At 41.4% G+C, this 27859-nt stretch overlaps 1 protein-coding gene and 1 long non-coding RNA gene across 2 annotated transcripts; both read left to right on the top strand.

Moving 5' to 3' along the window:
- The first annotated feature begins 721 nt into the window (after positions 1 to 721).
- Positions 722 to 26296, top strand: LOC140713868 (uncharacterized). Its single transcript, XR_012095755.1, has 4 exons — positions 722 to 798; positions 15511 to 15762; positions 21241 to 21342; positions 23016 to 26296. It is a non-coding gene; the product is annotated as an uncharacterized lncRNA (long non-coding RNA).
- Positions 2230 to 15452, top strand: tril (TLR4 interactor with leucine-rich repeats). The gene is made up of 2 exons (XM_073024469.1): positions 2230 to 2367; positions 4911 to 15452. The coding sequence occupies exon 2, from the start codon at positions 5462 to 5464 to the stop codon at positions 7721 to 7723; it is 2262 nt and encodes a 753-aa protein (XP_072880570.1). The 5' UTR covers positions 2230 to 2367; positions 4911 to 5461; the 3' UTR covers positions 7724 to 15452.
- Positions 26297 to 27859: the final 1563 nt, after the last annotated feature.

Raw genomic sequence — 27859 nt, 5'->3', positions numbered from 1 at the left:
GGCTAGTCATCCTATGAGCTGATTCTGCGGGGTGCCCGGGGCCAAATATCTGAGAATTGGTTGAGGACCACAGTTACTATTAACCATAAAATTCTCTTCCTTCGTGCAAAGGTAACGAGGAGGATCAGACGACCTTCCCTCTGAAATAGTAAACTGTCTCAATAAATCTCTGAACTAGTTTGAAGTTCAACTGTTTTAGGAAGGTGCATGAATTTCTCATGTTCTTTTCATCAAACTGTTTAAAGCATGCGGCATCGTAACGTAATGGCGGCAATGTGGCGTACCGGTTATTGTATTACCTGAGATTACCGATGAGGGTTAAATTCCCGCCACTGTCTCTGTGAAACATTTTAACGTTCTCCCCGTAACCATGTAGGTGTCCCCTGGGTTCACATTTTAAAAAAACGTACAGATTAGGGTTAGTAAACTGTGGGTATGTTATGGTGGCGGCACTTGCGGGCTTCCTTTCATTCTAAAATACACCCTTTCAATCCTTTCTTTCTAAACCGCAACCTTTCTTTAAGAGTGATTAATGTTTATGTTTGAGTCAGTTCTACCTTTTGATCACCCAGATTAAACTGAGGCAAACAGGTTTTGGATAGTTAGGAGACCAGGTAAGATTTTCCTCAGCCGACTGCTGCCAGCTGCGGAAGAAGAAGGGTTAATGTTTCTGGCTCTGGGCTGCTGGTATATATAACTCCACCCTCTGAGGGAGTCAAACCTCTCTCGCCGTGTTTTACTGGCAATTCTACTACTCCCTCTGAGAGGGGCGAGCTTGTCTGGACAGGCAGACCAACGGTAAGTTTTCATTTAATGCAACCTGCCTCCGTGAGCGGCTCGACTGAGAAACAACAGCTTTCTTCACCGGGGAAAGAAACCCAAATAGTTCCGTGTTTGCTTTGTGCCGGCTCCTCGATATCCCGTTTTCCCCTCACCTGTTTTCATTTAAGTCATTCTTGCTATTAGTTGGCCATTTTCAACTTCCATCTCTTTATCTCTGCTGCATCATACTGTGCTGTCTAATGAATAGTTGAAATGGAAGAGGCTGCCCGACTCAGTAATGGTATTGCTGTTTTGTTAGCCATCACATTCTACATCTGTGAATATTTCATTCTAATGACTCATTTACTTTCAATATTCTGCGTATGTTGTCAATATTATTTATTACTTTTTAATTTATTATTGTTTTTGTATTTCCACTTCTTGAGCTCTTTTGCACATTGGTTGTTCGTCCGTCTTTGTGTGTAGTTTTTCCTCATTAATTCTATTGTGTTTTGCATCTACTGTGAATGCCTGTAAGAAAATGAATCTCAAGGTAGTATATGGTGGCATATACGTACTTTGATAATAAATGCACTTTGAATTTTGAACTTTTGGTGCATCACTTCAACAGTGTCCACACGCCTGAGGTCAGTTCATCAAGATTAAAAAATACTCCCCCCCCCCCACCCCCGCCTTTGATGCAGTTATATTCTGTATAATCTCTGAAGTATTTTCACTCTAATGCTGATATTTCACCTCCTGAAGAAAGTGACCAAATTGTCTTTGCCTCAGTTCAAACCTCCTCTTCCATTTAACTGGGTCATTAACTGGACATTTTTCCTATTGTGATGGAATTTTTGTGTCTGATTTCCCATTTAAAACGGGGATCGTCATTAAATGAGCTGTTGCTCCTTTGTTAGCGGTTAGTCTTTCCTCGTGAAGTTTGCTGCTGATGTTAGTTTACACCCCTGATGGAGTTGAGTTTACAACTGTGAACATGCTGCACCTAACTTTTGGATGCCGAAGTGCATTAAACTATTTGGGAGAATACAATTCATGAGAAAACATTGTTTGCTTTGCATTTTTTGCTTCTAAATTATTCAAAGCCAGAATTTGGGCATTGCCTACCCTCCCTCTATAATCCAAATTTCTGTTAATTTTCACCAGTCACCTATTATTCCCGTGTTCTTGATTTGTACCAACTCCGGCCTCAATTTGAAGACCCTCGTTCTTGTTCTAAATCCTCCGTGATACTACAACTAACTCTGGAGGCTTTGACAGCTCTCTAAGATATCTGCACTTGTTATATCATCTTCATTTAAAATCTCTTCGCTGTTAGTGGCCCTGCCTTCAACCTTTCCCATACTCGGGGATTCCCTCCTTAACGCATCTCCCTCTCTATCACACTTTTTACCTTTTAAACTTTTACTTGTATCTTGCCTCTTTGATCATATTTTTAGTCTGCGTTGTGTAATCTCAAGAGGTTCTGCAGATACTTTTGATCTTGAGGAATACAAAATGCTGGATGGAGGAATTCGGCAGCATCTCCAGAAGCCCACGCTTCAGGCTGGGAGGACTCGCCATAAATGATGCCTGGCCGAGTGAGTGAGTGATGTTTGGTGTCAAAGCCTGTTGTTACTCCTGGTAATTGCTGCTTTAAATACGCGAAACAGTTAACAAGTTATTGCGGTTTCCTGTACTTTAATAATAAAGAAGCATTTTTTTTTTAATTCTGGAGATGCCAGAGAGAGGGGATTATACGTATAAGAACGTGCACGTGTATGTGCATTTGTTTAAGTGTGCTTGATTTGCCCCTGTAAAAACCAATAACGCAAAGGACACATTCCTTTGCGTTGTTTCGATGTACATGCGATAAATCTGAATCCGATATGATCTCTAATTGAAAAGGACATGATGAACTCGTCAGATTAACTGGCTGAGAAATGTACTTAAGGCTCAAGTCAAAACTATTTTTGAAAACTGTAGCTAAGTGGACTGTCTCTTTAAAATTCCTTGCAAGTTGCCGGAGTTCTTGCCTTTTTGTAGCTCCGCCCCCCAAGAGTCCATCTGTTTGCAGCCGTTAACCCTTGAGCGCAGCGTGCATGATCATACAATGCCCAGCACTGCAATCATACACGCAAAAAAATCCTTAAAATATTAACAAGGTTTCACATGTACTGATTTGATCGTTACTAAGTTCCTGCACGGAATGGCTTTGGCTGATACAAGATTCCAACAAGGATTTCTGCGAATTTTCTCTTTTAACAATTACCAAGAAAATCTTAAAATTCAAGTCTAAGCTCACGAGTACACAATCATTTTAAATATTTAATTGTTGTATGAGACGAGTTGTGTTCACATATCATTATGTAATCCATACTGTGTTGCACAAATACCATTTTTTCCTTTATAGGAAGGTTGGATTGGGAACTACCATTTCGCGGCTTTACTAAATATTTCCTTAAACTCCTAGCTGGGCAGACCTTATCTATCCCATTCTCAGTAAAAGCTGTGATTAGCTCAGCCAAGCCCATCACTACAGAAATGCAAGAGATTCAAGATTGTGTACTGTCATTTCCTATCCACAGACGGAAAGGAGAACGGAGTAAATGTTACTCCGGATCCAGTGCAGCACCAAAACAAAACATAAGAGAAAGAACAATAAAAGCACAATGAACATAAATACATAGGATAGCTTGTATACATAGATACTAGCGTCTATAAAGTGATGCTAAGCACAGTGTGTCTTTGCATAATATGACTGATAAAGAAACAAATACTGGTGCTGGGTTAGTGGGCGGAGGTGTTAATCTGCCTTGCTACTTGGTGAAGTAACTGTCTTGGAGTCTGGCCGTCCTGGCGTAGCCTCCTCGCTGAAGGAAATGGGACAAACAGCCCATGAACAGAGTGTGTGGGATCCTTCATGATGTTACTGGCCTCTCTTCCGATGGAGATCTTTATAAACAGATACCATTAAATGCAGTAAACGTTCTTGGAGAGTTTTATTGCGGTGTAAGACGTGTAATCAGTTCAAGTGTGAGTCGGGTTGGAATTCCCAGTGGAAGTTTGAAAAGCAGGTGAATCCATAAACACAAGAAATTCTGTGGATTCTGGAAATTCAGAGCAACACACACAATGCTGGAGGAACTCAACAGGTCAGGCAGCATCTCTGGCTTCTCCCCCCTTCCATTCACAAAAATGATTCCAGGATTGAATGGTTCTTCATATGAAGAGCGTCTGATAGCTCTGGGCCTGTATTCACCAGAATTCAGAAGAATGCGGGGTGACCTCATTGAGACGTATCGAATGGTGAAAGGCCTTGATAGAGTGGATGTAGAGAGAATGTTTCCTATGGTGAGAGATGTTAAGACCAGAGGACACAGCCTCAGAATAGAGGGCGTCCTTTTAGACTGGAGATGAAGAATTTCTTTAGCCAGAGAGTGGTGAATTTGTGGAATTCTTTGCCACAGGCAGCTGTGGAGGTTAAGTCTTTATATTTAAAGCAGATGTTGACAGATTCTTGATTGGTCAGGGCATGAAGGGATACAGGAGGAAGGCAGAAAATGGGGTCTAAGATGAAAATTGGATCAGCCACGATGAAATGGCGGTGCAAACGCCATGGGCCAAATGGCTTAATTCTGTTCCTATAGTCTAACCGTCTTGTGGTCCTTTCCAAGGATACAGTTTCTGTTTGTTATTTGATAAATCATTGCTAATGTGTGGAAGATTCTCCTTAACCATATTTTAGCATTGTATTGTATCATAATTTAATTATTCGTTCTAATGGCTTGCATTTCGATCAGTAATATGCATATTCAATTTGATGTTAAAACTGACGGCAATCCGCATAGTCCAATCTGTTACAACGTACAACAGTGATAATACAACCTTCATCATCTTTCTTGATCTTTAATTCGAGATTCCTAAAGAGCATTAACTTTGATTGCAATTGTGCATTATTATAAAGACTTGAGGTTTTTGAATCAGATTTACGGATTGGTTGGTCTCCGTCCAAATCGGAACAATTATTGAGGGGAAATGTCTTCACTACTTTCAAACGGACAAGTTGAGGTTTTAAAGAAAACATATATTGAATGAGAATCACACGTGTCTTACTCTAACTGAAGCACGCTATTGTGTGTTCGCAGATTCCTTGAAGCCGCCGGCAGCGAAAGTGTCCTGGATACTACGTCTCAATATTACACCACTCCCACTCCCTGCTCGACCTCTGCATAAACACATCTGCGTTTTTGGCTGAAGTCTCTTGAGGGAAATGCGGGGAAGTACAAATTTCCGGCTGTTTTCCTGGCATATATTTACGCTTTTTCTAAATCGGTCCCTATCCAAAGTTCCTTGTTTGCGCCTTGGCGCTTTCGGCGCAGTGAGCCGCCGATAGGGTCACAGTTTTACTGCTGTTCTTAGTAGGGAGGGTTAGGGCAGCGATCGTTGCTGACGTTGGCCTACTCTTCACTGCCAGGGGAATTTTAATTGTATTTCCAAATGAAGTCTGCGAAAGAAGTTAACCGGGAGATTTCATTCTCGGGCATGTATTTAGAAAAGCATTGAACCAAAGGGCCTTCTTGTCTGTATCACCATCGTCCGTCTTCCGCCTCAGCCGAAAGGTTCACGTCAGGCAAAACCCTTGCATGGAAGACGGAATGCAAAGGATAATAATATCCAAGGCCGCTGACCACTGGGAATGGAAAATTTACGGATGGTCTGGCTGATGTTTCTTTGCTTGATCTGTTCCGCCAACTCTTTCTGTCCTGAACAATGTGACTGTCAACATCGCCACGTGCTCTGCGCAAACCGAGGTCTCCGGGCTGTCCCGAAAGCGCGGCAAAATGTCGTGGATGTTCTCACGTACAGCCTCGGGGGCAACTTCATCAGCAACATCTCCGACGTGGATTTCACTAGCTTTAGCAAGTTGCTTCGACTGGACTTGCAATACAATAAGATTGAACACATTCACCCGAAAACTTTCGAGAAACTTTCGAGGCTGGAGGAGCTGTACTTGGGTAACAACATCATCTCAAACGTTCCTGCCAATGTTTTCAATTACCTCCGGAGATTGAGGCTTCTAAATATGAATAACAATAGATTGACGAAACTGAATCAAAACGTGTTTGCACACCTAGAAAACTTAGTTAAATTAAGACTCGATGGGAACACTTTAGAGGTCTTGCAAGATGCGATTTTCAAACACTTGGTTAATCTCCATTACCTGCAGTTAGAGTCCAACAAGATCCACGTTGTTAGTGGGAGTACGTTTATAAATTTAAGAAACCTTGTATATTTAAACCTTGCCAAGAATAACCAGACTTCATTACACAACAGTGCCATGTTTACACACCTGACATCACTGGCAACTTTAGTCCTAGATGAAAATAATATCAAATATGTTGGAAACCGGGTTTTTGAAATGCTACAGAAACTCTCTAGTCTGTCCCTCAGCAAGAACAAGATTTCTTACCTTGGTTCTGAAGTCTTTGGAGGCCTCCATGGGCTGAAGGAACTGTTTATTGATGGTAACCTACTGAGGGAAATCCCAAGTAAACTGTTGGACCCTCTGGAAAAGTTAGAACAATTAGATCTCAGTGAGAACCAGATCACCATTATCCATCCACTGGCATTTAAACACCTGACGGTTCTCAAAGTGCTGAAGCTGAAAAGCAATCGTTTGACCTACTTACCCGGAGAAACTTTTGCGTTTACCAACTCTATATACAGCCTTGATCTAAGCAGCAATAATTGGACGTGTAACTGCCGGCTGACAGGCTTAAAGCGGTGGATGAACCTGGCTCATGCTCAGGGCAGGCTGCTGACCATGTTCGTCCTGTGCAGTAACCCCCTCAGTCTGAAGGGAAAGTATCTGGATTACTTGACGGACTCCGAGATGTGTTCCCCTCATAAGGCGCAGTCGCTGTTCAATTCTTCCAAAGGCTTTTTGGTCGACGGAGCCCTGAGTGTGGACCGAGTCAACATCCAGTCAGACCAAGAACGTATCTTGGACGAAGACGGCGCGCACACGGATGGGGCTACTGGCCTGCAGCAGAAGCCGTCTCCTCAACCTGTTATGGTCACCAGCCTCCTGCCTAAAGACAAGCATCTCATTCTAGAGCCAAAGCCAACCAAGCCAGTTACAGCCAGCTCAATTCAACGGGAATCCCCAGTATCTCTAATCACAGCTCAGAATTCCTTGGATGTTTTAACTCCTTACACCACTTCCCCAATATCCTCGAAATCCGAGCGGTATTATCTCCTGAAGGCCAAGGATAAAGTGGTGCAAAAGCCATTGATAACCGATCCCTGTGAGTTCAATAAGCTCTACATTACCAACCTGACGGTGGGCGAGGTGAGCTCATCCACTGCTACCATCCGCTGGAAGGTGGCCCACCCGGGCTTCAGGAACGCCGTGCATTTCCGTGTGCTCTTCGACAGGTTCGGCCAGCTGGTGACTTTCCACCGCTTCATATACGTCAAGGACAAGTCGGAGTGGGTCACCTTGAGGGAGCTGCGGGAGGAGACGCCTTATATTGTGTGCCTGGAAAGTGTCATTGCTGACCGGGTGTGCCAGATAGCGTCCCGTGACCATTGCCTCGGTGTCCTTACGTTGCCCGTAAAGCGAGGTCCCCTGGATGTGCAGCACTTCATCTTGATTCTGTCGGGCATCAACGCTTTCCTGGTGCTTCTGGGACTACTCATCTGGACGTCGAAGGCGCTGAGAAAGCTACGGAGGAAAAGGACCCCAGTCAGTGTGCGGCGGATGTACTCCACGCGCCGTCCCCTGCGCTCCGTAGGCTCTGGGGTCTCGGCAGGAGACTGTACGGGCTTCCAGACCAACAGGTCACGGTCGGTCATGTATCAACTCAACGAGGCAGATCTGATGGACTTCCAGTCTGACCGACTCATGGACATTAATTTAAGGAGGGAAGATATTGGGCAACGATATGGTGATTAGTACGCATCAATAAGAAAGCCATTACTCAAGGATATCCAGCACATCATTTTCTGTAGTTTCTGCCATCGTCATCAGTACATCCATCTTTATCTCCATCTTTACAGGGATCAATTGGAGTTCTAATCCCTCCACTGTCTGTGAGAAGTTTGTCCATTCACCCCATGGGTTTTCTGAGTGCTCCAGTTCCCTGCCACATTCCAAAGACATACGGGTTCGGGTTAGTAAGTTGCGGGCAGGCTGTATTGGCACTGGGAACAGGGTGGCACTTCCGGGCCGCCCCAGCACATCTTCAGACTGTTTGTTGTTGGTGCAAGCAACACATTTCACTGTATGTCTTGATGTTTCAATGTATTTGGGACAAATAAAATTAAAAATAGAGATTACTTTATTGGGATCATACCACTAAGCACATCTTCTCTCTCTCCCCCCCCCCCCCCCCCCCACTTTTCACTCTCTGTGATTCCCTTGACCACCGATACCACTGATTTCCTTCCCACTCGCTGATCTCCCTCCTGGCCCTTATCCCTGCAAACATGACAAGTGCTACACCAGCCCCTACATCTCCCTCTTTGCTACCGTTCAGAACCCCAAACAGTCCTTTCAGGTGAGGCGAGTCTGTCAGGGCTAGCTATTGAACCTTGTGCTCCCGGTGCAGCCTCCTCTACATCGGTGAGACTCCCAGATCAGAGGACTGCTTTGTCAGGCCCCTTCACTTTGCCTGGTGGCTGCTCGTTTCAGTTTGACTTCCCATTCCCATTCCGACATGTTCGTCCATGGCCTCCTTGTTGTCAGGACGAAGCCAAGCTCAGGTTGGAGGAGCACCACCTTGTATTCCATCTGGGTAACTCCAACCTGATGCCATGAGCTTAGACTTCGACAATTTCTCCCCTCCCCCTTCTCATCTGCTTATCACCCCCCTCTGATGTCCCTCCTTTCCTTTTTTTCCCATGGTTCTTTCCTTGTTGTTCAGCCTTTTCCCTCTTCTATTACCCCCCCCCCCCAGCTTCCCACTTCATCCCTGTCCCTTGCCCGCCTTTACCTGCCTCACCCATCACCTGCCAGGTCATACTCCTTTCCACACCCCCACCTTATTCTGCCTCCTGCCTCCTTTCTGTCCTGTCCTGATGAAGGGTCTCAGCTCGATATGTTGACTCTTTATTCCCCTCCATAGATGCTGCCTGACCTGTTGAATTCTGCCAGCATTCTGCTGGTGATGTTTCATTATTAATTTGACTTGTTAATTCTGATTGACAAAATGTTATCTTAACTGCAGAGTGCTGTTGGGAATTGCCCACAGCTTATGTCCAGCTATGGTTTCAATAATATCTTTAGGGTTGAGAGCAAATCTGTCTATCAAAATGTAATAATATTGCTTGACAATGTCTGCTAAATTTGGGGAAGGATGAAGAAAGAATTTGCCTCAATTTTTTTTTGTGAATTCAGAACATGCAGACACTTCAAGGCCAATGTGAATTGTAAATGTTTATGGTTTTCATGTAAGACGAACAGATAATTTATGCAAAAAGACAGATTAAGTAACCAGTTGATTTGTTTTCTTACTGTTGATTGAGGGACTAATGTTGGGCTAGACACCAAAATGACACTACTTCTTTGAAAAGGAATGTATGTTCTAGTCCAAATGGGGGTCAATGGGGTAGGTTGGGTGAGTCTAGAACTAGAGGTTATAGGTTAAGGGTGAAAGGGGAATTTGAGGGGGAGCTCTTCGTTCAGAGGGTGGTGTGAGTGTGCAGTATCTGTCAGTGTAAGTGGTAGATACTGGTCCAATTTCAACATTTAAGAGAAGTTTGGATCCATGTATGGATATGAGAAGTATGGAGGACTATGGTCCAGGTGCAGGACAATGGGACTAGTTAGAACAACAGTCGGACACGAACAAGATGGGCCAAAGGGCCTGTTTCTGTGCTGTAGTGCTCCATGATTCTCAGATACCTTTCCATTCATCTGAACAGATGGATGAGGCCATCATTTAATACCCCAACTGTACGGTGGCATTTCAGATAAAGCGGAGCTTCCCCCATGTGGACTGCACTGTTTGTAAATTCCTCTACTCAAGTATTTCAATTGGAGGATTAAACTTCCAAATCATCTGACTCAGAGGGAAAAAAAATGTTTTAAAAAAAAATGAATCTGGCTCAATTACCACAAGATGTCCATGCTTAATTCTGCCTTGTGTCAAATCTTAAGCTATGTGTATCTCTCACTTTATTCAGTGTTACTGGGAGTACTCACTTCTCTACATGGTGGAATAAAGGGCACTTTAAAGGAATGTGCAGTATATATCATTTCAGAGTCCCTTGGAGAGCAATGCAGTGCTACTTCAAAATAGTAACGACTGTCCCATCATGTGTAATTTTTTTGTATTTTTTTGTGATTGGCTAGAACATTTGGTAAAGTAAAAGTTGTAATCTCTTCAAAATGGAGCCAGTGGATTTGCTCTATTGGACATTTCACCCAGTAGAAGCTGAGTGATTGGTATTGTAAGACATTAATGTACATTACAACTAATTTAATGCCTCTATCGAAAATTCCTGCATTAGTACTTGTGTATCTATTTTTGATGTGTCTGGTCTCCTAATGATTTCTTAATTAACTATCATATTTCAACACAGTGATAAGAACGAAAAATAGTTTTCTGTTGTTTAATATATAAAATGCTGGAGGAACTCAGCAAGTGGAGAGGCACCTAAAAAGGGCAATTAAGACTGAACAGTCAACATTTTGGACTGATAGCCTTCATTAGGATTCCTGATGAAGGGTCTTGGCCAAAAATATTGAGTGTTTATTCCCACCATAGATGCTGCTTGGCTTGCTGAGTTTCTCCAGCATTTTGTGTGTGTGGCTCAAGATTTCCAGCATCTGCAGAATCTCGTGTGTTTATGATTTTCTGTTGTTTGCTGACATGGAGCTAAACTATTGTCTTCTATTTCATATTTTCTTTACTGAGTTGTACCTAGGCTGATCCACCTTGAATTCTTTTGAAGGATGGCCAGTAAAAGCCAGGAGAGGCAGAGTCAGGAAGTTTAAATAGCTTTGCTTTTAGCTCAAAAGTGCAATTGTACAATGGAGAAGATGGCTATTTGTTCCATCAAAAGTCATAGAAAAATGCAGAACAGAAACGGGCCATTGCATTACATAGTTCTGTGTCACGGACTATCATCTAACATACCAGTTGCAGCATTAGTGTTTTCGTTTGTATAAACAGTTTATTTGCCATTGTCAGCCAGTGTCATCTTTACCTTCAGAAGGATGTTTCCTCACCGTTCACTCAGAAATTCAAGGGTAGATCAGAAATTGCAAGCTATTTGACAGATTACTGGAAACTGTTGTAAATTTACCCAACTACAAATGGTGTTTCAGCAACGTATGCATAAAGTCAAAGCCCATCTAAAGCTGAGTATTAACTTGCCTAGTCCCATCAATCTGACCTGGACCATAGCCCTCCCATCCATGTACTTATCCAAACCTCATAAATGTAGCAGAAAACAGTCGAATCTGCATCCACTGCTACTGCTGCTCATTCCACACTTGGACCACTGTCTCAGTGAAGAAGTTATCCCTTAAGTATTTCTCCTTGCATCCTTAGCCTAAGACCTCTAGTTCTAGTCTCGCCCACCCTCAATGGAAAAAAAGTTGCTTGCATTTACTCTATCTATACCCTTCATAATTTTATATACCTCTATCAAATCTCCCTTCATTCTCCTATGCTCCAGGGAATAAAGTCCAAACCTATTCAACCTTTCGCTAAGAACTCAGGTTCTCAAGTCCCAGCAACATCCTGGTTTTTGCTACGTTCAATGTTCTCCCTAGAAGGAGGCAGAAGATGACCTGATTTTCTTCCTTTTTAAAAAAAAAACATTTTTGCTGATAATCACTAAGAATGCTGTTTTGAATCATTTCATTAAATTTTGTTAGCATGTGAGCAACTTGACTACTGAAGATCCATAATTCGATTAGTTAGCAAACATCAGCAGAATTCTGTTTATCAGTTTATTTAGCTGAATTTCAAAAACTCCATTGAGTTTAACATGGTTGCTTAGAGTAAGCCACTAAAGAAATGTAATTTCTCTAATCGTCATTGATAATTTTTAATTATTTTCCAAATCAGCTCACATTGAAAGCATTCTTGTCTCTGAACCTAAATAACTTCCTGTACTGAATGCAAATTTTGGGCAAACAAATTCATTCTAGTCAGGTTAGAGACAATTAATTAAATAATCAGGAAATGACGGCGATTGAATTAATAATGTTTTTATCTTTTAAAATGTCTAATAACATTCTTTTAAAGATTTTAAAAGACTGTTAACTAAAATACAGATATTTTTTCAGTAACTCATTTCTGTGATAATTAGTCTCAAGTTCTAGTGTGATATTTGCTACATTTGGGGATCTGAGACCTTGACTCATAGAATTTTAGATGTACTCTACATTTATGGAAATTCTCATGCTCATTCAGTACTATCCTCCCTTTCTAGTATACACTTACCTGCACCGTATATCCCCAGAGTTCTCTAACCCTCCAGTTTAACCTCTAGTTAATGCTTTGTGAATTCCTTTCTCTAGGTTGCTCAATCATTAGTGATTGTCCAATCAGGTACCACATCCCAAGCCCTGAAGCATTTTTACTAAAATTCACTGCCTCTCCGTCTGCTGCTCCTCAAGATTAATTCCTAATATCAATCTAATACTTCCTTCACCTGTATTTAGCGCTTCCTCCATGGGCACCTTGGGCAATGATGCAGATAGATAAATGCACATTCTTGAAGACCTGTAGATTGGTCTTGCTGTTATCCAAACTGTTACCTTTTGTTCATCTGCTTGGATCTGCAGATAATCCCTACGGTTGGAAATGTGCTCTTTTCATATGCTTGCATTTTAAAACTCAAATACAATAACAACTAATATGAGCTTTTCTTATCCATTTAATCTTTTCAGGAAATTTCATCAAGTATGTACTCTTTATGGTATATCTTAAGTGTTTTGAAATGTGTACTTTTCCAACTGAAACATCTGTTAAATATTAGTCAAAGGATGCAAGGGACATGAGAACAAAACTCCTAACTGTCTATCAACTCAACTCAAACAGGAAGAGTTTGAATCAAACAAATAATCAGTTTTCAGGAAATAAATGAGTAACATCAGAAACCTCGATTTGTGGATACATCTACATCCTTTGCTGATGATAAACATAAACAGCTGGAAGTATGGGCAGGTTTCAGCCAATTAGAATGAAACATTAGAAGTAAATAATGAAAATATAATGGAAAAATATTTCTGTAAAGCTGCATCACTTGCCAAGGCTGGTCATCAAACTGTCTTCAGCTTTACTGAGGACTCTGAGCCCCAGCTATCTTCTCAGATGAATTCACCCATCATTCAAACATCAGAAAAGGGGGTTAATAACACTGGTATATGTTGAGAAATTTATTGGCTGCAGTACAGTGGAATACATTAAAACATTACAATAAGAAATAGAATTTTAAAAAAATTAAGTAGTGCAAAAAGAGAGCAAAAGAATATAGTGAGGTAGGGTTCAATGTTTTAGGAACAGCTTCTTCCCCTCTGTCATCAGACAGTGAGCAATTCATTGCCCATTCAGAAATCTGATGGCAGGGTGGGGGGCGGGGAGCTGTTCCTAAAATCATTGTGTGTGTCTGCAGGTTCTTGTACCTTCTCCTTGACAGTAGTTATGAGCAGAGGGCATATCCTGGGTAATGGGGATCCTTGAGGATGGATGCCCCCTTTTTGGGGCATTACCCTTTGGAAAATGTCCTTGATGCTGGAGAGGCTAGTGCCCGTGATGGAACTGGCAGAGTTTGCAACCCTCCGCAGCTTTTTCTGATCCTGTGCAGTGGTCTTTCCATAGCAGATGGTGTTGCAACCAGTTTGAATGATCTCATAGTACATATTGTATGTAGAAATTTGCTAGAGTCTTTAGTGACATAACTCCCCTCAAACTCCTAATTCCTCCTTTAGTTTGACCTAGCTACTCACTGGATGAATAGTTATTCACTGAGCTGTTAATCCTTATGGGTTTAACTAACTCACCAAAATGTAAGAGAACAAGTTTGGATATAAATGTCAGAAAAAGAAATGAGTCATGGATTGGACTTAAACCATTTGGAAGAGTTTTTGTATAAATGCTTTAGTTCTGATGTGTTTTGTGAAAGGAGTTTGGGTTGCTGCATGATTCAACAGAGTCCTCAGATTCTTCACTTTTGTTTAACAATGTTTACTCTCCATTTCGTAAACTGACCCCTCAATGCTACCTAATCATTCCAGCTTGCTGATTTACTAGATTTTTTTTTGTTTGAAGCTCACCCAGTGATTGTGGATGGGAATTAAGGCTAGGTGTGGATCAGAGAGAATGGTGGTTTTAAAACACACTCAGCAGGTCACGCAGCATCAGTGGAAATGAATAAACAGTTGACACTTTGGCCCAAGACCCTTTGTCAGGACCCATGGAGGGTCCCTTCCTGAAACGTCGACTGTTTATTCATCTCCATAGATTCTGCCTGATCTGCTGAACTCTCCTAGCATTTTGCGTGTTACTCTCGATTTCCAGCTTCTGCAGAATCTCTTGTATTACTGGATATGGAAGGATAAAATAAGTAAATAAATAATACAGAGAATGAGTCGTGGAGTCCCTGAAAAGCAAGTCTGTAGGTTGTGGAATCAGTTCGGTGCTGTGGAGAGTAAACTTATCGATGCCAGTTCAGGAGCCTGATAAAAGTTTGTGGGATAATACCTATTCCTGAACCAGGTGGTGTGAGACCTGAGGCTCCTGTACCTCCTGCCTTGATGATGGATGCTATCACTAGGACCACCCACTTCCAGCTCTGATCTTGCCCCATTTCAGATATAGCTCTATTCTTTATCCAATCTTCATAACCTTCGGACTAAACTATTCCAACTCTCTCCAGCCTAGCCATATTCATTCTGTTCTCCGTAAGCACAAGCACATCCAGGACCATGATGTGCAGGTTTAACTTGTACGAAGTCCCATTCACTCTGTGCTTGTTAACCTCTTTTGGCTCTCTGTTAAACACATTAAAATTTCAAATTTTTTTTGTCTCACCCTGCAAGTCTCTCTCCAATTTTTGATTACCGTCTATCTCTCCATGTTATATGAATTCCTCCAGTTAGTGGTTGGAGAGTCATAAAATTGGAGAGAATTGCAGTGCAGAAACAGGTCCTCCAGCCCATCTAGTCCATGCCAACTTTCTCTTCTGCCTCGTCCCATCTACCTCCACACGGACAATATCCCTCCTGTCCACATAGCTATCCGAAAGTTACAAATGAACCCTCATCTGCCACTTCCACTTCCATTTGCACCCATCTCTGAGTGAAGAAGTTCCTGTTCAGATTCTCCTCGAGTAAGGATTTTTGAATTCATTGATGATGTGATGATTTTGTATTTTCTTTCTGGCAACTGCCGAATTTGTTTTTGAGTATGGTTACCCAAGTAATGAAGTCAGTGGCAACTTTGGTTTGTGTGAAATTGCCTTGCTACTGGATAGCAGCTTTGACTTCAGCAATCTGATTTTCCTGACTTAGATCTTGTGAAGTTTTGTATTAGTTTTAGTTATAAGTACCAGTTATTTTAAAGATTTCTTTTAAATACATAAATTATTCAGGTGAAAATAGCATTGTGATACAGGATGCCTGGAATCAAAAATTGTATGTCCAATTAATAAAAATACTTTTCATACTTGGTTTTGTTATTGTTCTTCATGTTCCAAAATAATCAATATCTTAATTTTATTTAGAGATACAGTATGGTAACAGGCTCTTCCAGTTCAACGAGCTCGCACCATCCAAATACACTTAACTGGCCAGTTAAGGTTCTAACCTATACGTCTTTGAGATGAGAGGAAAGCAGGGTCTCGGGAAGAGAACCATTGGGGAGAACGTACAAACTCCATACAGATTGCAGCGGGAATTGAAACTGGGTTGCTGGCGCCGTAAAGCGATCGTGTTAGCAGCTACATCTCAGCTTACCGAATTGCTGCAACATTTTGGTATGTCTGAATCAGTAAATAACCACCGCCAAAATCACATCTTGACTTAGTTGTATCTAAGGAGGGACCAGTGGGTGGGTGGGGTTGGTGGTGAACCTCTTGAAATGCAGAATGCCATGAATGTTGAAAGATATTTGGGTGAGGATATTCCCTTCAAGAATTTGTGACTAAACTAAAACTGAGCCATACAAAAGCTATAACTAGGAAAAATTTAAGAGTAACACACAAAAAACTGGAGAAACCCAGCAGGTCAGGCAGCTTCTCTGGAAAGGAATAAAGAATTGACATTTCAGCCCTGGACCCTTTTTATCAGAAGCAAGAAAGCTGGCATCTTCCCCCTTCATTTCTAGACTTGACGACGAGCCTCAGCCTGAAATGTCAACTGTTTATTCCATAGGTATTGCTGATCTGCTGAGTTCCTCTGGCATTTTCTGTGTGTTACTTTGATCTTGCAGCATCAGCAGAATCTCTCGGGTTTGATTTGCTGAGAAATACAGTATATAAGTTCTTATTCACACAGCAAACCTTCATGAGAAAGAGTCCAAGACACTTCTTACTCTCCTGACCCAATTTTTTTAATAAGTATTCAACACACATTTAACATTAATTAACTGCAGTTTCAATTACTATGCTCACCTACTTGAATATAATCAGGTAGATTTGCATAATTACATATTTAAAGTGGTAACACATCCCATCCAGCAGACCCTCTTTGAATATTCAATACTGGTGTCTGTTCCAAAGACAGACCTATCCTGAACTGAGCCTCAGGTAGCAGAGATACACCTTTATCTACGTGCCAGTAGCAGGAACATTTGTCTATTAACTTCCCCTGTGTCCAAGGTACTGTAAATCTATTATAGTATGCAATGTCACCATATACAGCACTGATTCATTTTCTTGTGAGCATTCACAGAAGAAAGAAATGCAATAGAATCAGTGAAAAACTACACACACTGATGTGCAAAAGAAGATGCAGTGCTGTTGTACTGTACAAATTAAAAAAACAAGTAATACTGAGAACACAAGTTGTAGAGTCCTTGAAATTGAGTCCATAGGCTGTGGAATCAGTTCAGTATAGAGGTGAGCAAACGTATCCACACTGGTTCCAGAGCATGATGGTTGAAGAATAATAACTAGTTTCAATAAGACAGAATCTCATTGTTAAAATTGTGTACAGGTTTTATTTCTTGAAGACTGATTATAACAATTATAAGAATAAGTTTAGAGGTTAAAGGATGAATTTGGAATAAAATGAGCATAAATTCCTAAAGACCACCATGTGTTTACAATGTAAACAGCATTATAAACAGTGGTTTAAAGTGTTTACAGTGTAGTGACTGAGGTAATAGAGGGGGTGGAGTAGCCAACTAGAATGGTTGATCAGATTAACTGTCTGGGGGAAGGAACAAAATCAATTTTTAGTATAAAATAATCAAAGTGATCATAGTGTTGCTAAGCTAGTTATTAAGGTTTTGCCATTTGGTTTAATAACTGGATGATTGAAGTGAAGCAGCTGTTCTTGAACCCGGTGGTGAAGGACTTCAGGCTTCTGTACCTCCTGCCCAGTGGTAGCTGTGAGAAGATGGCATAGCCCGGAAGGTGGGTATTTTTTTTTTTGGATGCCTCCTGTAGATACAACCAGTGGTGGAGAGCGCTGTGCCCATGATGAACTACTCCCTACAACTTCCTATGGTTCCGTATTGCCTTACCAGACCATGATGTAACCAGTGTAAGATGCGTTCAACAGTACATCTGAGGAAGTTTGTTGGAGTACTTGGTGACAAGCCAAACCTCCTTAACTTTCCATGAAAGCAAGGACACTGATGTGCCTTTGTTATGATTCTGTCTGTGTGCTGGGCCCAGAACAGATCATTCAATATGTAAATACCCAGGAACTTAAAGCCGCCGATACTCTCCACCCCCAACCCTCCAAAGCAGGCTTCGCATGTTTCCCTTCTTCCCTTTCCTGAAGTCAACAATTGAATCTAGTTTTGCAGATGTTGACTGAGAGGTTGCTACAGCACCACTGAGCCAGGGCGTCTTATCCTGTTCCAGTAAACAGATTCATCACCACCAGTGATTCATCCAACAACAGGGGAGGGGGTTGATTTAGTGGCAATGGGCCTGCTGGTTTTAAGGAATGGAGTAGAATAATGCTGAAAGCATTGGCCATAAGATGAAGGAAGCACAGGTTTCCAGCAGATGAGCAGTCCACAATATTGCAACACTGAATTAAGTGATGCTGCACTTTTAGCAAGTAACCGGTCTCAGAGGAAAAGGATTTTAGTGTTATAAGACATTGGAGCAGAATCCAGCCATTCAGCCCATTGTGTCTGCATTATGTCTGACCTATTTTCCCTCTCAACTCCATTCTCCTGCCTTCTGCCCATGACCTTTCATGACCTGACTAATCAACCTCTGCCTTAAATACACCCAATCACTTGGCTTCCACAGCTGCCTGTGGCACCAGATACTACAGATTCACTACCCTCTGGCTAAAGAAATTCTTCCTCATCTCTGTTCTAAATGGTTGTTCCTCTATTCTGAGGCTGTGCCCCCAGTCCTAGATTCCCGGACTATAGAAAACATCTTGGTAGCAGGAATGAAAAGTGTAGACTATTTTCTAAATGACTCATAACCAGATTTGATCGAGTTACTTCAGTGCGGAACTGGCTCTGTACGCTGTGGCCTACAACCTGACTGACTCGGGCTGGGCTGCTGGACACTTTCAAAGGCTCTGAGGTTTGATGTTTAATGTTCTGAGTGCTATTTGCTCCCTTTTTACTGGTTGCATGATTTGTTATTTTTTTGTGTGAGTTGGGTGTTTGATGGTCTTTGTTTAAACAGGTCCTATGGTGTTTCTTTGTTTCAAGCTGCAGTTGCCTGCAGGAAGATGAATCTCACAGTTCTATATACACACTTTGATAATAAATGTACTTTGAAAGTATCCAGTTTATGAATTAATGGTTCTTTACCCAAACAATGGATTGTGGTGATGTCACAAGCAGTCCCAAGGAGTGGAAGTTTCTTTGCGTTGACGTTGTTCAGAGTCTACGAGCAGTGGATTTTTAAAAACATATACAGGGGTGATTGATAAGTTCATGGCCTAAGGTAGAAGGAGTCAATTTTAGAAAACCTAGCACATTTATTTTTAAACATAGTCCCCTCCTACACTTACACACTTAGTCTAGCAGTCGTGGAGCATACGGATCCCTTCTTTGTAGAAGTGGTCCACACCAAGGGTAATTGATAAGTTCGTGGCCTAAGGAAGAAGGAGGGTGAGTTATTAACTACAAACTTTCTGCATTTTCACTCAGAGTTGAACTGCACGTGCATGTAACGAGAGTGTCTTGGACCCTCAGGCGGTCCACAGCAGGGGTGATTGATAAGTTTGTAGCCTAAGGTAGAAGGAGATGAGCTATACAGCTCTCGTTAATAACTGCAGTTAATAACTCACCTCCTTCTACCTCAGGCCACAAACTTATCAATCATCCATTCTGTGGACCACTTCTGGAGGTCCAAGATGCTGACTTCTACAAAGATGGGATCCGTATGCTCCACGACCACTGGACTAAGTGTGTAAATGTAGGAGGGGACTATGTTGAAAAATAAATGTGCTAGGTTTTCTAAAATTGACTCCTTCTACCTTAGGCCACAAACTTATCAATCACCCTTCATTTCTCTTTCCCTGCTTTAGGACTCTTAAGGTCTCAGAGGAAGTCACCAGAACAAGTACTTAATTGAACTTTAAAAACCATGGAATTTATCATTTTTCTTGGTTAATAATTTCTGCAATTAACAGTCTAGACGAGTTCATCATCGCTATTGAGTCAGTTAATCTGATCTGGGTTGTGTTCACTTGTGAAGCTTCTGAAGCCAAATAGACAACTACTGATTAGAAAAACACACAGCATCTGCAGAATCTCTTGTGTATATGCACATTAGAATACTTCTGTTTGGAATGAGCTATCAAGGGGCTCCTCTCTCTCTGTGAAATTTTCTTACTAGCACAGTCAGTACTGTTGAAGATCAGAATTGTTCAAGTTTATTGTCATTCAATAATGTATACAGATGTATACAGCTAAATGAAACAATGTTCCTCTGGGAGCAAAGTGCAAAACACAGTACATACAGTATATACAAGTTAACAAAGTGCATTATATGACATGTAGTTAAATTTACAAAGTATTATGAAAGTGGCATTGTCATAAATAATGTGTACGGGGTAATAGGGTGTTCAGAAATTTCACAACCTGGGGGAAGAAGGTACGTACATGAAGAATTGTATCAATAACATTGCTGGCTTCAGCATTTGTATGCTTTTCACATTTGAGTTCTAGAGTAAGAAGGAGATCACAATTGCCTAATAAATCTCAAGCTTGACTTTTTTTGGACCTTTAATATTACAATTATGAAAATAATTTTCTCCAGAACGCTATATAAGAACATAGAACAGTACTTTACAGTAACAGGCTTTTCAGCCAACGGTGTTGTGCAGACCTATATAAACCTTCTCCATGATCAATCTGACTCTGCCTCCTACACTGTCTGCATTCCTTGTTGGCAACAGGTTTTCAGAGATGATTTCCAGAATACATGGACTGTGTTCAGCATTCTCCTGCTGTTTCTCCACCCTCCCCCCCATCTTCCTTTCACACCCTCTCTATAGTCCGTTCCTACATAACATCAAACTATTTTGGAAGTATCATCGCTGCTACAGCAGCACACAATTTGCACGCTGCTAATCCGACAAGCAGCAAATTGCAGTTAAACACAGAAGAGTAAAACCATCAAATTTATTCTTAACAGAAACTGTCCTCTACTCAAATTCCAAACCTTCCTCCCTCCCTAAATATGATATTACACTATACCTTCGAAGGGCATCAGCATCATCATTATGTGCCATATTATATAATGTAGATGACCATGATTGTTTTGGCAAATTTTTCTATGTAAGTGTTTTGCCATTGTCTTCTGGGCAGTGTCTTTACAAGACAGGTGACCCCAGCCATTATCAATACTCTTCAGAGATTGTCTACCTGGCATCAGTGGTCACATAACCAGGACTTGTGATATGCACCAGCTGCTCATACGACCATCCACCGCCTGCTCCCATGGCTTCATATGACCCTGATTGGAGGCTAAACACTTTCCCCAAGGGTGACCTGCAGTGGAGTGGAGGGAAGGAATGCATTACACCTCCTTCAGTAGAGACACACTTCATCTCGACCCTACCTTCCAGAGAACCTTTAAAGGGCATCTTTTCATAAACTTCACTGAGCTACTTTTTGACATTGAAGTTGCTATACAAATGCTGTAGTTCCATGCATACTCGTTTGAGTTGACTAGTGGGTTATGATTGCATGTAGTATTTGTGAGGGTGAATTTTGAATGGTAAAAGGTAGCTCTCATCATTGATGTTCAGCTGAATCTCGGACGGTACTGTTGACTGGTGGTTGATGTGATGCTTTACAGTGCCAGTGATCAGCGATTGGAGTTCACGTCCTACCCGTCCCCACGACTGTGTGCGTTTCCTCTGGGTGCTCCGGTTTCCTCCCACATTCCAAAGGGATACAGGTTAGTGTTAGTGAGTCGTGGGCGTGCTTTGTAGGTGCCGGAAACACAAGTGACGCTTGCAACTTTCTTGCTTTTGTAACTCCTCGACATTTTGGAAAGCCCAGGATCCTGTCTGCTTTCTGAACCCCTTTCACAGCCAGTGCATCTGTTCTTCACTAACTCTGCTTGTATGCTTCCAGATATCAATCAATTGGGTGGGGGGGGGGGGGGCAGGTCAAAACTTGTGCGTTGAATTGTTGCCTGATTAGAGCAGGTGTATTTAATAAAGTGGCCACTGAGTGCAAATGATTATTTCTATTATTCTCAGCATAGTAGTTTGAGTGGATTTATTTTTGAGTGCATGTATTGATCACCTGTAGTTATCCAGTTTCTCAACAAAACACTCTCAGGTGTAATACTTTAATTGTCCCTGCAGCATCTGTTAAATGGTCTTTCCTGCTCTCATTGTTCTGTTGATAATTATTGAGTTTGTTCATATGTTCACGCTTATAGAAGTTTGATTATTGACCTTTGTGCATGTGACCATTCTGCTAATTGTTGATTGCTCACATCAATTACCTTGTAAATTGTTGATTGCTATTGTGTTTTCTGTTATGATATTGTCCTGTGTTTTATGCTTGGCATCGAACCACAATCAATTCTGGTATGTTTCACATACTGGCAATATATTGATTCTGATTATTTGTGAGGATGATACTTGAACAGTGAAAGATAACTCTCATCATTAGTGCTAAAGCTTGCACGGCATGGTAGTGTAGTGGTTAGTCTAACACTTTACAGCACCAATGAATAGCAATTAGGGGTCAATTCCCACCACCGTCTGTAAGGAGTTTGTATGTTTTCCCAGTGATCGCGTGGGTTTCCTCAGGGTGCTCTGGTTTCCTCCCACATGCCAAAGATAATAAGTTAAGGTTAGTAAGTTGTAGGCACACTATGTTGGTGTCTCAAGCACCGTGATACTTGCAGGCTGCCCCCAGTACCTATTCAGACTGTGTTGGTCATTGACATCATTGCACCATGGGGTGGAAATTACGCCAATCCTTAAGAGAAAGTACAAAGACAGATTTGCTGAATGACTCTCGAAATGTGGGAATTCTGTTACATAGTGGGACGGGAGAGGCTGGTATTGCTCTCTATAGAACAGCAGGGATTTGCAAGGTCATCTGATGGTGGTATTTTGTTAAAGGTAAGGGTAGGAAGGTAGACAGTATCTGCTGGAAGGGGTCACAAATGTGGGGGCATTGAATGAAGGCAACAGTCAAGAGAAGCAGAAATGGTGAGAAATATTTTTACACTACTGGTAGATTGTTCTTGTACTCATTGGCTATGTGCCTGACAGACTGAATAATCTTCTCCCATGCACCAACCATTCTGTGATTCTAATTAAGTGGTTTTTCACTGCCAAATACAGGGTTGTTTTTTTTTGGTCAGAACATTCAAGGTTTATGAGAGAGATTCAGAGAAGACAAAAGTATATTAATTCCTTGGGATTGATGGCAAGTTGCAAATGTAATCAAAGATTTCATAGCATTGAATATGATCTGTTGTAATTTATACAAGACGCTCGATGCCTTGGAGCAAATGATTGCTTTGAATTTACTCCAGGATCCTCTATTATGTTTAATACAATTATAATACTGAGTTAATATTGTGTTTTTGTTATATTTTGACAGACCACATCCACTGTAGACTGCACTGAATGCAACAATCCCAAATAATAATGGCCTGAGGCCATCCCTAATGGAGAGATGTAATTATAGCACAAAGTATTCAATTTTCCTTTTATTACCCTAATGTACTTACGGTATGTATGGCATGATCTGCATAGATGGTATGCAAAAATATTTCACTGTATCTTGGTATATCAAAAGTCAAAGTAAATTTTATAATCAAAGTACATATTTGTCACTGTATACAACCCTGATATTCATTTTCTTGTGGGCATACTCCATAAATCTATAGAATAATAACCATAACAGAATCGATGAAAGTCCGTCCAACTAGAGCATTCAGCCAGAGTGCAGTAGACAACAAACTGCAAATACAAAAGCAAGAAATAATAAATAAATAAGCAATAAATATCGAGAACCTGAGATGAAGTGTCCTTGAGAGCAAGTCCATTGGTTGTGGGAACATTCCAATGACGGGGCAAGTGAAGTTGAGTGTAGTTATTTCCTCTGGTTCAAGAGCCTGATGATTGAGTGGTAATAACTGTTCCTGAACCTGGTGGGGTGAGTCCTGAGGCTCTTGTACCATCTTGTGACAAAACACATATTATACCCTTCAAAACCTTCTATTTAAACTATGGATTTTTAATGAGGAATTATTAGAATATGAAGAACATGTAACACTAAAATAGCATCTTAATTGCAACATACACTCGGTAGGCTCTTTACTAAATGCACTAGCTCATTACTGCAAATATTTAATCAACTAGTCATGTGGCAGCAATTGAATATATAAAAGCATGCAGAAGTGGTTGTTCAGGTCAAACATCAGAATGGGGAAGAAATGTGATCTAAGTGATTTTGACCGGAATGATTGTTGGTGCCAGATGGGGTGGTTTGAGTATCTCAGAAACTGCTGATCTGAGATTTGCACATGCAATAGTCTCCACTGTTCAAAGATAATAATGTGGAAAACAAAAAAAAAAACATCTGTTGAGTGGCAGTTCTGTGTGCAAAAACAGCTTGGTAATAAAGAGGTCAGAGGAGAATGGCCAGACTGGTTCATGCTGACAGGAAGGGCAACAGTTACTCAAATATCTACATGTAATGTGGGTCTGAGTGCACCAGCTCAGACGCCTCTCTCCTGGGCAGCCGTACACATGTGACAATATGGCTTGAGGCCTGGTCTTTGCTACGGCCAAGGCCATGCAGCTACCCCGCTGTCCACCCTTGCTGACCGCCGATAAGTCAGTGAATTGGACTTGCAACATTCCACATTAACAATGTCCAACAGGGTCCTGTGATCATAAGAAAAGTGACTAAGATGATCACTCACTGTTAGACTGTAGTGATGTGTCATACTGCAATGTCATAAGACATAGGAGCAGAAGTGGGCCATTTGGCCCATCGAGTCTGCACCGCCATTCAATCATGGGCTGATCCAATTCTTCCAGTCATCCCCACTCCCCTGCCTTCACTTCATACCCTTTGATGCCCTGGCTAATCAAGAATGTATCTATCTCAGCCTTAAATATGCCCAATGACTTGGCCTCCACAGGCACTTGTGGCAGCAAACTCCACAGATTTACCACCCTCTGACTAAAGTAATTTCTCTGCATTCTCAGTTCTAAATGGATGTCCTTCAATCCTGAAGTTGTGCCCTCTTGCCCTAGAATCCCCTACCATGGGAAATAACTTGGCCATAGCTAATCTGTCCGGCCTTTTAACATTAGGAATGTTTCTATGCGATTCCCCTCTCATCCTCCTGAACTCCAGGGAATACAGTTCAAGAGCTGCCAGACGTTCCTCATATGGTAACCCTTTCATTCCTGGAATCATTCTTGCAAATCTTCTCTGAACCCTCTCCAATGTCAGTATATCCTTTCTAAAATAAGGAGCCCAAAACTGCACACAATACTCTAAGTGTGGTCTCATGAGTGCCTTACAGAGCCTCAACATCACATCCCTGCTCTTATATTCTATACCTCTAGAAATGAATGCTAATATTGCATTTGCCGCCTTCACCACCAACTCAACTTGGAGGTTAACCTTAGGGTATCCTGCACAAGGACTCCCAAGTCCCTTTGCATCTCTGCATTTTGAATTCTCTCCCCATCTAAATAATAATCTGCTCATTTATTTCTTCCACCAAAGTGCATGACCATACACTTTCCAACATTGTATTTCATTTGCCACTTCTTTGCCCATTCCCCTAAACTATCTAAGTCTCTCTGCAGGTTTTGTGTTTCCTCAACGCTACCTGCTCCTCCACCCATCTTTGTATCATTGGCAATTTAGCCACAAATCCATTAGTACCGTAGTCGTAAAAAGAAGCGGTCCCAACACTGAGCCCTGTGGAACTCCACTGGTAACTGGCAGCCATCCAGAATAGGATCCCTTTGTTTTCTACTGACCAGCCAATGCTCCACCCATGTTAGTAACTTCCCTGTAATTCCATGGGCTCTTGCTAAACAGCCTCATGTGCGGCATCTTTTCAAAGGCCTTTTGAAAATCCAAGTACACCATCTCCTTTGTCTACCCTGCTTGTAATGTCCTCAAAAAATTGCAGTAGGTTTGTCAGGCAGGATTTTCCTTTCAGGAAACCGTGCTTGTTTTGGGCTATCTTGTCATGTGCCTCCAGGTACTCCGTAATCTCATCCCTAACAATTGATTCCAACAACTTCCCAACCGCAGATGTCAGACTAACAGGTCTATAATTTCCTTTCTGCTGCCTCCCACCCTTTTTAAATAGTGGAGTAACATTTGCAATTTTCCAGTCATCCCGTGCAACGGCAGAATCTATTGATTCTTGAAAGATCATTGTTAATGCCTCCGCAACCTCTCCAGCTACTTCCTTCAGAACCCAAGGGTGCATTCCACCAGGTCCAGATTTATCCTGTATTGCATCAGTTGGATCAGTATTGCACACTAATCCTGAGATATTCAATTTTGGCCTCCTAAGTGTTGAGAATTTAATACTTCAGTTATATTTGAGTAATGGTATAAATATTGTTTGCTTAAGCATTCTTACTTGTTTAAATAATCCATTATGGGTTACATGTAAAAGTATGTGAATTGCATACGTCATCACACCTCCACATCATATGTGCATGGCTCAATTAAAGTAAAAACAAAACAAAGACACTATTTCCAGACTCCCTTGTTTTTCTTTCAATTAGCTTTGTGTTTTGAAGTTACAAACAACACTAAGCACTTTCAATTTTTAGATGGCATGTGATCTTGCGGCTACACCTTCTGCTGCCAAGGCCTTAAACCCCAAAATTCTCTCTCCCTCCCTCTTTTCCATCATTTATTATATTCTTTTAAAAAGTGCTATCTTTCTCCAAACTTCCAATTATTTGCCCTAATGGTAGAAGCAACTTGGGACTTTTGGGACATTAAGCAACTCCACCATCCAGGCTACGTTCCCTTCTCAGTACTTGGGCAGAAGGTATAGGAGCCTTAGGACCCAGCAGGTTCAGGAATAGTTACTACCCAACAACCTTCATTCTCCTGAACCAATGTGAATAACTTCTTTCACCTCAATGCTGAACTCACTCAACAACCCGTAGATGAGGAAAAACTGCAGATGCTGAAAATCCATGCAACATACACACAAAATGCTGGAGGAACTCAGCAGGCCAGGCAGCATCTATGGAAAAGAGTGAACAGTTGACATTTCGGGCTGAGTACTGATGAAGGATCCTGGCCTGAAATGTTGACCATCTACTCTTTTCCCATAGATGCTGCCTGGGCTATTGAATTCCTCCAGCATTTTGTGTGCATTTCTACAACCTATAGGCTCATTTTCAAGTACTCTACAACTCTCACTCATTATTATTTATTTTGCACAATATTTTTTCTTTTCCACATTGCTTATTTGTAAGTCTTTGCTTACATAGTTTTTCACAAGCTCTGTTAAATTTCTTTATTTTCCTGTAAATGATTGCAAGAAATTGAACCTTAAGGTAGTATAACGTGACATAAACACACTTTAATAATAAATTTATTTTGACTTTGATTTCACTCCAAGTTATTATGGAAGTACAATTGTGGAGCCTCACTATTTCAGGTTTAGAGTGTTGGAAATCTCCAAAAAAAAATTAACATTCTTAAGCTTTCTTTATTCCAATTTGTTCCTTGACTTTTTATAATTGATATAAGATTGAATTCATAATTCTGATTTACACATCAGTCATAACTTGTTTTTTTAATTTGGAGATGCAGCATGGTTACAGGCCCTTCTGGCCCAATGAGCACATGCTGTCCATTACATCCATGTGACCAATGACTATAATTACCAGTATATCTTTGTAACATAGGTGGAAACCGGAGCACCGGATGGAAACCCATGCGGTTTTATATTAAGCTGTTAAACTCCAAAGCTCTTCAATCTGATTGGTTTGAATTTCAAAGTACATTTATTATCTAAGTATGTATACTTTATACAAAGGAGGCAAGACGGTGACTATAGTTCATTAGGAGTTTGAAGAGATTTGGTATGTCAATCAAAACATTCAAAAACTTCTATAGATGTACCATGGAGAGCATTCTGACGGGCTGCATCACTGTCTGGTATGGGGTGGGGTGGGGTGGGGGGTGGTAGGCTACTGCACAGGACTGAAAGAAACTGCAGGGGGTTGTAAATCTAGTCAGCTCCATCTTGGGTACTAACCTACAAAGTACCCAGGACATCTTCAGGGAGCAGTGTCTCAGAAAGGTAGCGTCCATTATTAGGGACCTGGATATGCCCTTTCCTCACTGTTACCATCAGGTAGGAGATACAGAAGCCTGAAGGCACACACTCAGTGATTCGGGAACAGCTTCTTCCTCTCTGCCATCCGATTCCT

Source organism: Hemitrygon akajei, chromosome 20 (assembly GCF_048418815.1).
Source record: "Hemitrygon akajei chromosome 20, sHemAka1.3, whole genome shotgun sequence".
NCBI lineage: Eukaryota > Metazoa > Chordata > Chondrichthyes > Myliobatiformes > Dasyatidae > Hemitrygon > Hemitrygon akajei.
Note: the sequence above shows the minus strand (reverse complement) of the source record. Positions and strands in the feature narration are given on the sequence as shown.

What these genes read in the sequence shown, in the direction of transcription:
- tril (XM_073024469.1), top strand. Translation starts at nt 5,462, where the DNA reads ATGGAAAATTTACGGATGGTCTGGCTGATGTTTCTTTGCTTGATCTGT.